Source organism: Panthera onca, chromosome D2 (assembly GCF_046562875.1).
Source record: "Panthera onca isolate mPanOnc1 chromosome D2, mPanOnc1 haplotype 2, whole genome shotgun sequence".
NCBI lineage: Eukaryota > Metazoa > Chordata > Mammalia > Carnivora > Felidae > Panthera > Panthera onca.
In genome coordinates, this window is record NC_138349.1 from 41,442,510 (window position 1) to 41,457,799 (window position 15,290).

The following is a 15,290-nucleotide window of genomic DNA, read 5'->3' on the forward strand; positions in this document are numbered from 1 at the left end:
CTGGCTAGCAGTGTGCACACGCAAGCACACACGTGGACATGAGAGCAGAGGCTGCCCCTGGTGGTGTGGCGCAAGGTGCTGGTCACTTCTGGGGTTCCCCGGCGTCCCAGGCCTCATGCATGTCCCCCTGCCCACAGCACAACAGACGTGCACACGGTGGCCTCCCTGTTGAAGCTGTACCTGCGGGAGCTCCCCGAGCCTGTGGTCCCCTTCGCCAGGTACGAGGACTTCCTCAGCTGTGCCCAGCTGCTCACCAAGGACGAGGGGGAGGTTAGTGGCTCCTGGGGACCCATCCTGGGAGGCGGGCCTGCCGGCAGTTGGATATATGGACACAGAGCACAAACTCTGACTTTGAGTGACTTTCGTGGCACATAGATCCTGGCCTACAAACTGCTCTGTAGGATAGGGGGCCTTGAACCTCCTGCTCTGTGAAGGGGGGGTGCCCGGAGCACCCTGCTCTGTGATTGTAGGGGGGGCCTGGAGCAGGTCTGTGTGTGGGAGGGGGCTCTGGATGGAGCGTGTCTGGAACATCCCATCTGTGTACGGTCCTCTCTTCGTGCAGGCCTCCGTCTCTGGGAGGGGCAGGTACCTCCTAAAGCAGGCCGAGTTTCAGTCATGGTCCTGGGCCCCCAGTGGGGGCTCCTGCTGTACACACACACACACACACACACACCTGAATCTAAGGCCACCCAGGCCAGCCACAGGGTTCAGAAACCACCAGACCTTTCATCTATTTATATCCTGCCTCCTCCCAAAAGAATTTGAGTCTGCTTCCAGGGCTGAGGGCTCCCACGCCTGCCCGCAGCCTCTCCCGCAGGTGTCTAAGCCCTAAGCCTGCTTTGGCTGGGGCAGGACTTTATTTGCTCACCCTCTGGCCCTGAGGGAGATGAGGGGTCTTTATCTGGCAAATATTTGTACCTCCGTAGGTGTACTGAGCCCCGTCCCTAACATTTCTCTTTGGCCCTACAGAGGCATTACCCTTCACATCAATTCCCCAAAAGTAAATCTGCTTCCCCAAGAGGTCACAAGCCTGGCCTCACTGCTCCTCCGAGGGAGATGGAGGGCGGAGTGCCTTCTGGTCACCTGGGGCTCAGCTGCATGGGCCTTGGCTGGAGGTCTGGACTCTGATTTCTGCCCCCACTCCCAGCCCACCCTCCTCCTCTTTCCCCAGCCCTCCCTCCCTCGAGCAGGAGAAGGGCCTGGGGTCTCAGTGCTGGCCTTTGAAGTGTTGTTTTTCTCTTTCAATCCCAAGGGGACTCTGGAGTTGGCTAAACAAGTGAGCAGCCTTCCCCTGGCCAATTACAACCTGCTCAGATATATCTGCAAGTAAGTGACCAGGGGCAGGGGCTTCCCTTCCCTGCACTCTGGCTCAGTGCCCTGCATAGAGGGGGCTGGGTCATTCTCCCACCCAGGTGCTGATGGAGGCAGTGAGGGGTAGAGAAACAGCCCCTGCACTCACGGAGCTTACAGTCCCCGTGGGAGCAGGTGGTGGTATAGTCCCCAGTGAGGGGATGCACCTCTGTCCCTTCAGCCTTCTCTGGGTGCCTCTTGCCATCCCCTCCCCCAGGGGTCTGCCTCCTGAGCACAACCGGGGCCCAGGTGCCTGGAGAGGGAGTGCAAGGTGGCCTTCACTTAGCCCCATGCCTGAGGGGTCTGGGCCTTCTTGGGCATCTGCCCCCCCCATTCCAGGCGGGAGAGTCGTCCCTCTGGCCCCTGCTTCTGATGGCCCTCCCAGACCCCTGAGAGAGGGAAGCTCCGCCCCCTTCTGAGCTTGGCAGGGGCAGCTGGCCATGCCCAGCAGCCGTGGACACGCGTGGACATGGCTGGGCTTGGGGGCCGGGCAGCTCCCAGCAGATCTGGCATCAGGTTTTGCTTTTCTGCCACCTGCCTCTTCCTTACTGTACAGGTTTCTGGATGAAGTTCAGTCCCACTCCAATGTTAACAAGATGAGTGTCCAGAACCTGGCGACCGTTTTTGGACCTAACATACTCCGGCCACAGCTGGAAGACCCGGTAACCATCATGGAAGGTAACGGTGGAGGCATGCATGGCGGTGCTGGGTGCTGCCCGGACTAGGGCCGGGCCAGTGGAAGGGGGCTCCATTCCGGGGGAACTGGAAGGAGCCTCTAGAATACCTCACCTCCCTCTGACCTCTGACCCCATGGGATCCAGCTATAAAAGGAAGAGGAACTTTGCCCTGTGGATGGGGTCACTGAGTGCAATGGAGAATGAGAGGAGGGCCTGGGTGGGGGGTGGGATGGAAGAGGTCAGTGCCCTTGCCCTTGAATACACACAGATGTTTTTGCTTTCCTTAAGTAATTTTTTATTAAGTAGTTGTCACAGGCTCCTGGATGTCAGGATATTATATATATATTATATCAATATTATATATTAATATATATTATTATATATATTTATCAATTATATATATTATATATAAAAGTTATATATTATATTATGTATCTTAATTATATATATTTATATTACATTATATATTATATATTACATTATATATTTATATATAAATATGTTTATATTATAACATATAAATATATGATATAATATATATTATATTGTATATTAATATATTAATATTATATAATATGAAAACTAGCAGTAGCCACTGCTTTCAATATGCAAGGGCCTCTACTAAGTGCCCTACTCGTATCACTTCATTTTAATCTTTACAAGCAGCTCATGTGTGGTTATGGCACCCATTTTACACATGAGTAAACTGAGGTCAGGAGGGGCAAGAGTCTAGCTGACTCTCTGTCAGCTAGATTGACCAAAGGGCACAGGTACAGGCTGACCCAGAAACAGAGCCCAGGCTTGGAGGCCCCGTGGAAGACTGTCTCAGAGGGGTTAGTGTGGGAGTCCTCGCAGACAGGAGACCCACAGCCAGTCCTGGCTAAGGTGTGCAGAGGCTGGCCAGGTCTCACGCAGGACAAAGCCTGCTGGGGCTGCCACCGCTGGCCCCTGGCAAGCTGAGGGCAGAGTTGCTATTCCTTACTGAGCAGACCTGTCTGGAGCTCTCTGTCCCCCCAAGCCGAGGTTGTGACTCTTGGGGTGGCACTCTCACTCAGATCCCCCCTTGGCCTGCCTGGCTTGGTCTCTCACCCCAGGCCCCCAGTTTCTTGGCCTGCCAGGTTGAACAGATGCCCGACAGCAAACCCGGAGTTCCTGCCTCACCCAGTTTTCTGGCCTAAGAGTTCCTTTATTTTTTCCAGGATTCTTAGTTGCCTCTAGTGGGAGTGTCCACCCAAGGACCCCTCCTTCCTTATCACCTGGAAACCTTCCCAGTCTCTGGTCTTTGTTTGGTGGAGGGTAACAGCAGGGACCAAGGCAAGCGGATAGGTACCATGGTCCCATTGTACTGCCCCCATTTTGTCGCTTTCTCCCCAACCCCCAGGCTCAGGAATACAGGCTCCCCAGGCTGCATCTTAGGGGCTGTGGCCTGGAGAAGAGGTATTGTGTGCGTGATTGTGTGTACGTGTGCGTGAGGGGGGTATTGTGTGTTGGGGGCTGCATACATTTATATGTGTATATGTGGAATTGTGTGTTATGACCGTCAGCATGTGGGACTGTATGTGTGCCCACATGCACCTGTAAGACATTTCTGTCCCTGTCCCAGAGCCCCCCAGAATGTGGACAGTCAGGCACAGCCATCATCAGCAGTCCAGGGGAGTGACCTGGGACAACCTAGAAGGCTGTGATGTCTAGGTCGTGATTTCTAGGGCCTGCCTGCCACTGGCTCGCCCTGCAGCCTCAGCAGGCATCGTGCCTCCTTCTTCCCCGCACTTCGCGGGCTGGAGTGGGCTGGAGGCACGGTGCCCCTCTGTGTCCAAGGAAGGGGATTCGTGGGTGGGTCCTTCTGCTCGTGCTGGATTTGGAGGGTTTGGTGTCTGTCCTTTCCTTCGGGGAGGCAGATGGCAGGCCTTGCTGAGCTCTCTGGAGGAGCAGCCTGGTTCTGGACTGCAGATACCCTGTGTCAGGTCTGGTCTAGAGACCCTAGACTGGAGACATCCATGGCCAGGCTTTCTCACTCCCTCTTCCTGGCAGGCACGTCCCTGGTCCAGCACCTGATGACCGTCCTGATCCGCAAACACAGCCAACTCTTCACCTCGAGGGCCGAGGAGGGGCCGGCCTCCCCACGGGGGGGCCCACCGTGTACAGTGGGGTGGGGCTCCGAGGAGGTCCCAAGGGACGGCCAGCCAGAGCCCGGCAGCCCCGGCACCCCCGGCCTGCCATCACACAGGACCTCTTCTCTGGACGGGGCCACTGTGGCGGCGCTGTCTAGAACCTCCCCCGTGGGTCCGGGTGGCCGAGGCAGCCCCACCACTGCCGCCAGCCCCGGGAAGAAGGTGCAGACTCTGCCCAACTGGAAATCTTCCTTCTGGCAGCCGGGGGCCCGGTCAGGGAGCCCGAAGGTGGGCAGCTCCTCCCTGGAGGTGCCCATCATCTCCTCCGGAGGGAACTGGCTCATGAACGGGCTGTCCTCCCTGCGTGGCCACCGCCGGGCCTCCTCGGGAGAACGGCTCAAGGACTCTGGCTCTGCGCAGAGACTCTCCACCTACGACAACGTGCCCCCGCCCAGCGGCCTCTTTCCCAGCACTCCCAGTGTGGCCAGCACGGCATGGTCGGGGGCCTCCTCCTGCGAGGCGTCGGCGGGGGGCTCGCTCAGCAGCTGCACAGCCTGCCGGGCCAGCGACTCGTCCGCCTGCAGCTCCCTGCCCACCGAGGGGGGCCTCGAACCCTCCCCTTTCCCCAGCAGCAGCGAGGACCGCAGATCCCCGGACCTGGGCCGTGGCCCGGACGAGGTGGGCACCTGCATCAGCAGCAGCGAGCCCAGTGACCCAGGCAGCCCCAGCCAGGACTATGCCCGCTGCTCCGAGGCTCTCCAGGGCCTGGTCACAGAGCTCAGGGCGGAGCTGTGCCGGCAGAGGACTGAGTACGAGATGAGTATGAAAAGGTAAAGGGCTGCAGCCGCTGGGTGAGTGTGAGGCCAGCCCCCCCCCCCCCCCCCCGGGGGCCCGGCGGAGCCCTTGCGGCCAGCAGCCCACGGGGCACAGGCCCTGGGCAGTCGGCCTCTGGTCATGGCCTCTGGCACTGAGAGCAAGCCACCAGGAGGCAGGGCTCAGAGCAGCCAGCCCCTGGGAGCCACCTTGCTGGGAGAATGCCCCCAGGACGAGGTTGGGAATGGAGGGGTGGGGTCCTATGTCTGGGAAAGCTCAGGAGCTCTGGGGCCTGGCATGCAGTCAGAGCTCCATAAATGCCTGCTGGATGAGCGAGTGAGTCAGAAGCTCAGCCTTAGCTGCTCAGAGCACCTTTAATGGAGGGGCTCAGCATGGGGGTCCCTCCGTGGCCCTCAGGGAGGAGGTGGGCCCCCTGAAGTGTGCAAGGGCCCAAGGAAGCGCCCACGTGCGATGCTGGCCCTGGGCCAGCTAGCCTGGCTGGCTGACCTGGTTGGGCCCGATATGGAAACGCCTTCTGGGACTGTAATCCAATTTTCTATGAGGAGGGAGCTGGCTGTGCTAAGCGGTGCCCTCCTACCTGCCCTGGTCACAGGAGGATGCCTTGTGCCCCATTCTGAGCCCTGCAGGTTTGTTCACTGATGGTCCTAGTGTGATCCTTCCCCCTCCCCTGTGAGGAGGGGGTTTCCCAGCTCTGAGGTGCCAGGCTCTCCACCCAAGGTCAGGAGCAGTCTTGCACTGACAGCATGCAGTGCTTCTCCCAGCCTCTCCGGCTCCCTAGCCCCTTGCCCCAGATGTCTGACTTGTAAATCAGGTCCCATCCACTAGCAGGTGTCTGTGTGTTCTGAGGCCTTCCTTTCTCCATCAGAGACGGTTGGGGGGTGGAAGGGATTTCTACAGGGAGCTTCAATGGCAGCGTCGGCCCTTCTGTTCTGTAGGAGGTCAGGGAGGGTCACAGCGGGCGACGTGTGAGCTAGGAGTTGAAGGACCAATAAGATTGGGCTGAGCCAGGAGGAGAAAGGACACAACAGGAGTAGAACTGTGAGGTATACAACGGGGGCAGGGGGAGATACCCCACACACGGGAGCGCCGGGCTGGGACTTCCCAGGCAGAGGTAACAATGGAACGCCCCGCAGATACAGAGGAGGAGGATTACAGCTGAAGATGAGCTCGCAGACAAAAACTACAGAATACATGGGAAGTGTGAGGACAGCCTCAGAGAGTGTCAGAGTCCACTTTTCACTTCCCTCAGCTGTTTGTGGAGTCAACTTGAGCTTCTAGTTCTTTTACCTTCTCAGAAGCTTAGGTTTCTCAGGGGGACAATGCTGTGCTTCGTGGAGGGCTCTGGGTGAGACTGCCTGGGGTCAGACCCCTGCCCGCTGGGTATTGGCTGAGCATCCCAGGTGGGCTGTCTGACCCCAGTGTGTATTGGCTGAATGTCTGTCTGGCAGGCTCTCTGGGCTTGATGACGTCACCCCTTTGGCATGAGGATTAAGTGCCAGCGGATGGGAGTCTTCAGCACAGGGCCCGGTGCAGCCAGAGTGCTCAGGAAGCTTTCACTGCTCACGCTTCCTCCTGCTTGGTGGGTGGGAGGCTCTCAGAAGCAAGGGGGCAGCAGCGGCAGCCCTTGTAGTACTCTCGCCAGCAGAGTGGTCTGTGCTGTCGTCCTGGGCCGAGGGGTGGTCTAGGGAGAGGAGGATCCCTCTGAGCACAGGAGAGAATAGAGCCCCAGCCAGCAGGTCTTTACATATGGAGTCTGCACTGGGTCTGGTCTGGGGAGTTGGGGGAAACCAGCTTTCAGCCCTGCTTTCCGGGACTCAGAACCCCTCCCCTGTACCAATTCTTACATTCCCAGAAGAGAATTCATTGAGTGGCTGTGATGTGCAGACACTGTACTAGATGTTGGGGACAGAGCCAAGACCAAAACCGATCAAAACCTCTGTCCTTATTTTTATTTGGTGCTGTGTGTGTTGGGGGTGAGGGGGAGCGACCATGAACGAGATAGATTTTTTAAATATCTATGGTATGTGAGGGGCACCTGGCTGGCTCAGTTACACATCCGACTTTGGCTCAGGTCATGATCTCGCGGTTCGTGAGTTCGAGTCCCGTGTCGGGTTCTGTGCTGACAGCTCAGAGCCTGGAGCCTGCTTCAGATTCTGTGTCTCCCTCTCGCTCTGCCCCTCCTCCACTCGTGCTCTGTCTCTGGCTCTCTCTCTAAAATAAACAAACATAAAAAAATTTTTTTTTTAAATCTATGGTATGTTAGAAGGTCAGATAAAGGAGGAGAACTAGCAGGGTGGAGGGCAGGGGAGCATGGGAAGAGAGGGCTGGAAGGCTGTGCTGGGACAGAGGGAAGGCCAGGGGTTGCAGTGGGGAGAGGTAGGTGGAGGAAAGGGTCGGGCAAGTGGAGTGGGAGAAAGGGGGGTGGAGGGCAGAGCATGGGGCTCCAGGCCAGACGTGTGCATGTCATGTACCTGACGGGCAGCAGTTGAGGTGGAGAAAAGCACCAGATTCTGAACGTGTTTGGAAGGCTTGCTAATTGGTCAGATGTGGGGGTGAAAGAAAGAACTGACTTAGGGGACATTTTTGTCTTGGTGGAATAAGTGGAATGGGGTTGTTCAGTGTGTGGGACACCAGGGCCACAGAAGTGGTTTGGAGAAGAAGGGTCAGGAGCCAACTGTGGACCCGCTGAGGTGCGGTGCTTACCAAGTTTCTGAGTGGAGTCGAGGCACACAGAGGCTGAGAGGTATTCAGCATGTAGATGCAGCCTCGGGTCTGGAGACTGGATGAGGTCACACGATGAGCCACATAGAGAGGAAACAGGAGGCCCAGGCCCAAGCTTGAGAGCACCAGATCGGGGAGGAGGAGCCAGCCAAGAGGGGGCTGGAGCCAGAGGAGAAGCAGTGAGGAGTCTGGGGGGGTCCTGCTGCCACCTGCCGTGGGGATTCTTCTGTCTCCTAGCGTGTCCTGTGCTCCCCAGATGGGGGGCTGGGCTGCAGGGAGGTTTCCTGCCTTCTTCATGCTTTGTGTTTGTTGATTGAGGGTAGAGGCCTGGGCCTGGGCCTGGATGCGGTGGGAATGGATTCTTACTCCCATTACCCCATGTCACAGGTACAGTTGTGCTGTGCACTCGTGGCCTTCTCTGTTCATTGTAGCTGTAGCTCCTGGAGGAAGGGTTGTCCCTGACAGTTTTTCAGAAAAGACACCAGGACCCGGTAGTTTGTGTTCTGCCCACAGTCACGTGCCTCATAAGCAGCCAGGCTGGGGCTCAAACTCCAGTGTTTTGGTTCTCAGGGGCTGGGCTTAGCATGCCCCACAGGCCTTACGGGAAGTAGTCATCTGGCTGAAAAGATGGATGTGCCGACCTCTGTTCTGTGTGGTGTCAACATCCACAGAAGCATGTCTGCCACGGCATCAAGGAACGCTGATGTGGCCTCCTGGGGAGGATCCAGAGACTTATCGCTGAGGGTGAGGCATTCGAGCTGGGGCGTGAAGGACAAGTAGGAATGGAGGGCACAACCCAAATGGGGTTTCCAGTGAGTCGCCGTGTCTGGCTGGGGCCTGGAGGGGGGGCCATGGGAGGTGGGGCAGCTGGAGGGAGGCCGGGGTCCAAGGTGGCTCCCAGAAGAGCAAAGGCGAGGGGCCAGTTTCCTACTTCCGTCTCCATCTGGGGACCAGTCCTGCCTTCTGCCAGCCAGCAGTCCATTCCTCAGCGGACAGTTGGCTGGGCTGGAGGGCAAGTGGATTTTATATTTTAGCAAGGACTCAGGCTCCCAGCCTCGAGTGCCAAAGGGCCAAATGCTCATGCTGGCCTTTCTGGGTCACAGGCGTAGGGGAGGTCCCCGGGGGGGTGAAGTACCAGGGTCCTGGGAGGAGCTGCCGAGGCCTGTGGGGCCTGCTGCAGAGCCAGCCCTGAGCCCGTGTGTGTCTTCCTGTCCCTGGGCCGCCTGACCGGCTCCTTCGGAAGGAGTGCACGCAGGCACGTGTTCACTGACACCCAGCCAGTCAGTCTAAAACAGTGTCTTTCTTCTTGATTTTAAAGACTCGAAGAAGGTAGTGCCACTCTGAGGAAGCGAATGTCGCAGCTGGAAGAAGAACTGGACCAGGAAAAGAAAAAGTACACGATGCTGGAAATAAAGCTGAGGAACTCGGAGCGGGCCCGGGAAGATGCGGAGAAGAGGAACCAGCTGCTGCAGAAGGAAATGGAGGAGTTCTTCTCAACCCTGGGAAGCCTGACCGTTGGGGCAAAAGGGGACAAGGCCCCCAAGTGAGGGAGGGGGAAGAGCTCCCTTCTGCAGCGGTGCTCGCCCGCCCCTGAGCAGAGACGGCTGCCGGCCTCGTGAGGAGCCACGAGGCCCTGCAGCTTGGACCTGGGCCTCAGTGGTGCCAGGAGCTCCAGAGCCAGCTGGAGGGAGGAGTGCTGACACCCCCAGGGGGACTGTCGGGAGCCCAAGCCCCACGTGGGATCTGGATGCTGCTCCGACGGTGCAGGGCCTGGCAGGTGTCAGAGGCAGCAGCCCTGTGACCCACCGAAACAGATGGCATCTGGGGTCTGAGCAGCCCACAGGGAACATTTTGCATTCTTTATTAAATCTGCTGTCCTAGCATGACGTCTGGATGCCTGACTCCTTCTTTATGGTCATGCAGAATTGGGGGTTGGGGTTACCAAGTTGCTCGTTGGAGGTCCCCAGGGTGTCCCACGGGCTTCGGAAGTGGGATGTGAAGCTCCCTGAGGAACACCCGGTGCTGTCACAGTCACGGAAGCTGTTCTTACGCAAATCTGTGTTTTGCTGCATCCTCCCCGTGCCCAGAGCAGGACAGTTTTTCTCAGGCCTTCTGCCTCTGAGCCACCTGGGCCTCTGCAGCTGGCATCTGGCCTAGAATTCCTCTCTGGCCTTCCATCGTAACCTGCTTGCCTTTGCTTGGCCCCGGCTCTGCTCCAGGGCCAGAGTCCAGGAGTCGGAGCTCAGCGTGGGCGATATACACCTCACTTCCGCCCCAGGCCCGTGCAGGGAAACAAGGCATGTGTCTGAAGGTGACACGGTGATGGGAAGTGCCCATCCTCTGTCCTCTCTGTCCTCCACTGCCTCAGTCTGTGTCCCGTTTCCCTTCAGACTCCCCTCTAGCTAGTGCTAATTCCTCTCCCCTGCCCATTCACCCTCCTCCAGCTCATCCTCAGACTTTAAGTCTCCATTAGGGCAGATCCCTCCAGAAAACTTTTCCCTGGCCACCACCACACGTGGTGTAGGCCTGGGCCAGAGCTCCTGGAGATGGGGCTTAGGGAGGAGAGGACTGGCCTCTGGGGGCTAGCAATGTCAGTGACCCTTCGCTGGCTCCTGTGCAGTGTCCTTACATATTGCCTCTTGCCACCCTACACACCAGAGTGCCCCAATCTACGACCCCTATCTCTGGAAAAGTCTCTCAGGGCCAACCACCCATCTACCTAGAGTCAGGTATAAACTATTGCACGGAGGCTCTAAATGCCAGGGTCTTGGTGTTCCCGAGAAGAGCTCACTTCATACCATGAGATGCAAGCCCACAGGTCCAAGTTAGCTGGTAATTCCTACCGTGGTCAGGCAGGTTGACCACAGGCCTGCTGGGCTGCCCAGGGCCTCACCAGCCAGGAACCCAGGTGCCTGCCAAGGGCACTCAGCAGCATCGGTAGTCAACGAGTTCTCTTGGGGGGACGGGACGCCTGGGTAGCTCAGTCAAGCATCTGACTCTTGGTTTTGGCTCAGGTCATGATCTCGTGGTTTCCTGGGTTTGAGCCCCGCGTCAGGCTCTGCACTGACGTGTGGAGCCTGCTTGGGATTCGCTCCCTCTCTCTCTGCCCCACTCGCACTCACATTGTCTCTGTCTCTCCAGAGACATAAATACATAAACTTTTTAAAAAGTTCTCACGGAACTCTGAGGAGGGCGGGGAGGAGGGGGCAGTCAGTGGACAGCAACACCCGTATCTACTTTCAGGCAATCTACAGCAGATGATCGGGTGACCAGCTTCCCAAGAAGGTAAAATATTGCTCTCCTCCCTATTTGAGAAAGAAAAAAGAAACTGAAGTGATTGATTCCTCAACAAGATAGGAATTGGCCCCATGCTCGGGAAACTGAAGCTAAGAAGAACATAGGTGAGAATACCAGTGTATTCTTAGGGTTCTGGGTTCCCTTGCCACAGTTCCTGGAATTCTGCCAACTTTGACTTGAAGAGAAAAACACCACCAGGCTAGCAAAGGAGCAGGAAAGACAAAAAGGGCTTCACATGATGAAAAGGGAGGTTGTCTGTCTTCTCTTAACTCCTACTGGCAAAGGCTCAGCTTCCGGCCAAGTCCTGGCCAAAACCAGCTCATGAACCCCATCTGCCACCTGCTGGCAAAACTAGGATCTGCAGGTGCAATTTTTCTCTGAGAATTAGTTGGCAATATTAGTTCTGCCCTCCCATTTCCGTTGAGCCAGCACTCCTCATTGTGTCTGTAAAACACAGGGACTTCTGCCTGTAAAGTAGGCCAAGCAACAAGGCTGTGAGGGGCTTTGGCCTCTAGTACCCTGTCCCTGTCCACTTAGGTTCTCCCCAAATGAGTTACATTTACAGAACCTATTCTCAAACGTGGATTCAAATTGTACTTATTATTGCAATGACATCATTTAATATTAAGCAAACCGATAAATTATGAATGTGAAAAGATAGAACATTAATGTTTTGAAAACCTTTGATTTTTTAAATGATTTAGAATAAAGGCAAGTTGCTAACAAAATGGTTAAATTATGGATAAATCAACCAGGCAATAGTGGAAAATCGGCAAAATTCTAGGATTCTGCTCTCAGATTGCTTCAGAAGTGTTATAAATTTGTGTCTGACTTTAAAAAGCGGAAATTCTAAGTCTCATATTAAAAAACAAAAAAGGAATTGGCTTACTAAAGACTGACAAGTATCCTTTTTAAAAAAATAGAGTTTTTAGGGTGAGAGAGAGAGAGGCATTCCTTGTTTTACCTGGGTATTGAAAGACAGACTGGGCACGACCACTCCCACTACGTACATACTCCACACTGTAAAAGTGCTTCGGATGGAGTCCACGTATCCATGTTCCCAGGCCTGTGTGCAAAAAAATGGAGTCAGTAACAATAACATGTCTCGCTGACTCCCCCTCCTTTAGATGCAGGGCCCCAGCCTCCTGGCGAGTTCTCCCTATATCCTACATGTCAGGAAGGGACAGTTTGTCATGTATACGAGCTCATAGCTGAGTTGATAGGACAGTGCTGCTGCGTCTCGTGCCCATGCATTCGCCAAACGCCACCACCTTTGTCAGAAATTGCCACCCTTCCTACCAGCCACGTTGCTACTACGTCCGTGCTCCCCAACCCCTGTGACAGGTGGACCAGTGAGGTGCCAGGATTGTGTTGTGGTTGGTAAGACAGAAGAGATTCGGCCACAGAAAGCTTGTTGGCACAAAGAGCTTGGGCCCGTGCCGCCGGAGGACCACAGGGAAGTGAAGCTCTGCGGGTCTGTGCTCCCTCGTGCCCACAATGAGGGTGACCTCAGAGCCCTTGCTGTGTCGGCAGGTCTAAGAACCTCACATGTCATTAGGGGACCTTACTCTCTGCACTTTACAGTCAAGGACTTGGGAAGCACAGAGTACTTGTTCAGGACCTGGCCCACGACCGTACACGAGTCAGGGAAGGAGTCAGGCTTCTGTCCCAGGGAGTCTTAATTAAGGGCCTGTATTCTTATGAGTCGTCTAAGTTCAAAAGATGCTGGCTTGATAGCTTTATAACATCCCCCCAATCATGTTTTGATGAGGTTTGTGCACAGGATGCAAAATGAATGCTGGAAGAGACCTCTAAATCCGATGGAGGGCCGAGGTGAGGGAAGGCACATCCTGTTTTGTATGCTGATGTGTATGCTTTTGCTAGAGCAAAAGGAGTGTATGTGAAACAGAGCGGGGGTGTGGGGGTGCTGTGGGGAGGATGGAAGGCTAGAGAAGGTAGCGAGGATCTGGTCGTGGAGGGTGGGATATAAGGTTAGCCTTTACGCTTTAGGAGAGGACTGCCCCACGGTATATTATGTCCACTGTAGGGATCCACAGGCATTTCATTCGCGTGGGCCTAGAGGGAACAAAACCTAGGTCATGGCTTTCATAGATTTTCTAGTGGGGCAAGGTAGACCGTAAGGAAAGGTTAGGTCCCAAAAGACAGTAGGTCCCAAATGGAGTCACTTATACTAATCCACGTATCACTGAACCAAGACTTACTTACAGTTTGGATTCTCCCAGAGATGGAATCTTAAGCCAGTCCATCGGTAATCACCTGGTCAGTACTAGGTAGGTCATCTGCCTGATAGACTCCAGCCATCCTCTGCAGGAAAGTAAGTTTACAATAACCAACCTGCTCTTAGTATAGAGCAGTATACTAGTATAATTTCCTAGTATAATTTCCTGCTCCCTTCTGCTTATAAAAATTTTTCATTTTGTACAGCTCCTCAGAGCTCCTATCTGTCTGCTAGATTTAGGATACTGCCCAATTCATGAATCACTGAATAAAGCCATTAAGATTTAAATTTACTCAGGTGAATTGTGTGTGTGTGTGTGTGTGTGTGTGTGTGTGTGTGTGTGTTAAACAGAAGCACACATAAACAAGATATTCAGGTTGTAATAAGTGCTCTGAAAAAGGTGATCCCAGGGGCCTGTTTTAGACAAGTTGGTCAGGAAGTCCTCTCTGAGGAGGTAAATTTGAACTAAAGACTGAAGGACAGACAGGGCAGCCATGCAACCAGAGAGCTGCAGGCAGAAGGAAAGAGCTGTAGATGTTTGCACAAGTGCCAATGCCACTGTTGGCATGGTGGGTGCCAGGGTAAGAGCCAGGCAAGGCCAGACACTGTAGGGCCCGGTCACCCAAGGTAAAGGTACTTTAAGGGATATAGAAAAGCATTTGAGGGCTTTAAATCAATGGACGTGGATTGGCTTGTATTTCAGCAAGGTTCTTGTGGCCACTGGTGGAGGGTGGGTAAATTTGGTGGCAGTGACGGGGAGTGGCTGCAGGAAAGCTAGTGCAGGAACTGTGCTCCAGACCAAGTGTAGTAGAGTGACAGGCCAGAAACTAGACAGGAATGGTCTGGAGACTGAATGAGAAGGGAAGGGAAGAAAAACATCACGCCCAGGCCAATCTTTACAGAAGTCCTGACGTAAATGGGAGCAGAGAAATAAATAGGGTTGCAAGGTGGAAGGGGGTAAGAGAGAGCTTTTTTTAAACATGGAAATTACTAGAGCATGTTTGTATGCTGCTAAGAATGGTTCAGTAGAGGGGGAGAGGCTGGTAATGAAATGAGGGCAGTAACGAGGAGAGAAGTCCGGAAAAAGATGAAAGGCAGTGGAAGGGTTGGCTTCCAACAAGTTAGGGAGACAGAGCACACCGACAGTTGTGGATAGGTTTGTGGAAACGCATACTGAGGTCTATAAGCAAGTCCTGAAAAATGATGAACATGCTCACAGTTAAGGAGCAGCCCCCTAACTTACTTGAACACAAAAGCCTATGTGCACATAAAACGTCGCAGGCAGTAGAACACCATGTTTAGGAAGGGTGGGGGCATGACACTTTGTACCATCTGCCCTTCCTCCACTTCCTCATCCCTTCCTGTCTTCCCTGAGCAGGGCCCTGGTATCTTTCTGGTTCCCTTCTCTCACAGTAACCACCTGGGGCTTGGCATGCCTCATTCCTGACGCACCCTGCACCCCATCTGTCACTGCTCTCGGTGGAGAGTTGGGTATTTATTTAGGTCTCTAAGGCAGCTGATCACGGATGGAGGGGGGCAGGTCAGAACCGTCTTGGGAAGCTTCTAAGAAAACTATCTCCCTCATGGTTCTAATTCTGTATGAGAATCACCTTCTGCCTCTAACCTCTTCTGAGGAAACAGAGCCGCAGAGAGTTGAGGCAACTTGCTGTAGGTGAGGCAACTAATGTGAAGCCAGGATTCTACTTTAGACATCTGGTATCAGAGCCCATGCTCACATTACTAATCCCGTAGTGCTGTACAGTTTCCTTAGGACACAGTTGGAAGGCCATGAATATTGCATTTCAGAGGACAGAAAGGGTATAGATGATGGGTCCTAGTCATTAGCTTATCCAGCCCAACACTTATCAAATGCCTACCTCCCAGGCACGAACTAGGCAGGTATAAGACACTTTCTTCTATCCAAGCGTTCCAGAGCGAAGCATCTAGAAGAGAAGACTCACAGAACAACGTGAAGAGGTACACACCACGCTGCTGTCTTACCTCCATGGAACACAGTGAGCAGATGATGGGAGTTAGCAAGTACGCTCTGGGTTTGTGAAA

The 15,290-nt window shown here is 54.5% G+C and overlaps 1 protein-coding gene across 10 annotated transcripts in view; it reads left to right on the forward strand.

Moving 5' to 3' along the window:
• Nucleotides 1-9,585, forward strand: part of ARHGAP22 (Rho GTPase activating protein 22) — a 172,006-nt gene extending 162,421 nt beyond the window's left edge. For 9 of the 10 annotated variants that reach the window (XM_060642205.3, XM_060642208.3, XM_060642207.3 and 6 more), the window contains 5 exons: nt 138-270; nt 1,253-1,326; nt 1,907-2,028; nt 4,059-4,968; nt 9,012-9,585. In XM_060642205.3, coding sequence (XP_060498188.3) covers nt 138-270; nt 1,253-1,326; nt 1,907-2,028; nt 4,059-4,968; nt 9,012-9,240 — 1,468 coding nt within the window. In that variant the 3' untranslated portion in view covers nt 9,241-9,585. Of the gene's footprint in view, nt 1-137; nt 271-1,252; nt 1,327-1,906; nt 2,029-4,058; nt 4,990-9,011 lie in introns of all 10 variants that reach the window. The other variant, XM_060642209.3, reaches the window with a different exon arrangement.
• The last annotated feature ends 5,705 nt before the right edge of the window (nt 9,586-15,290 follow it).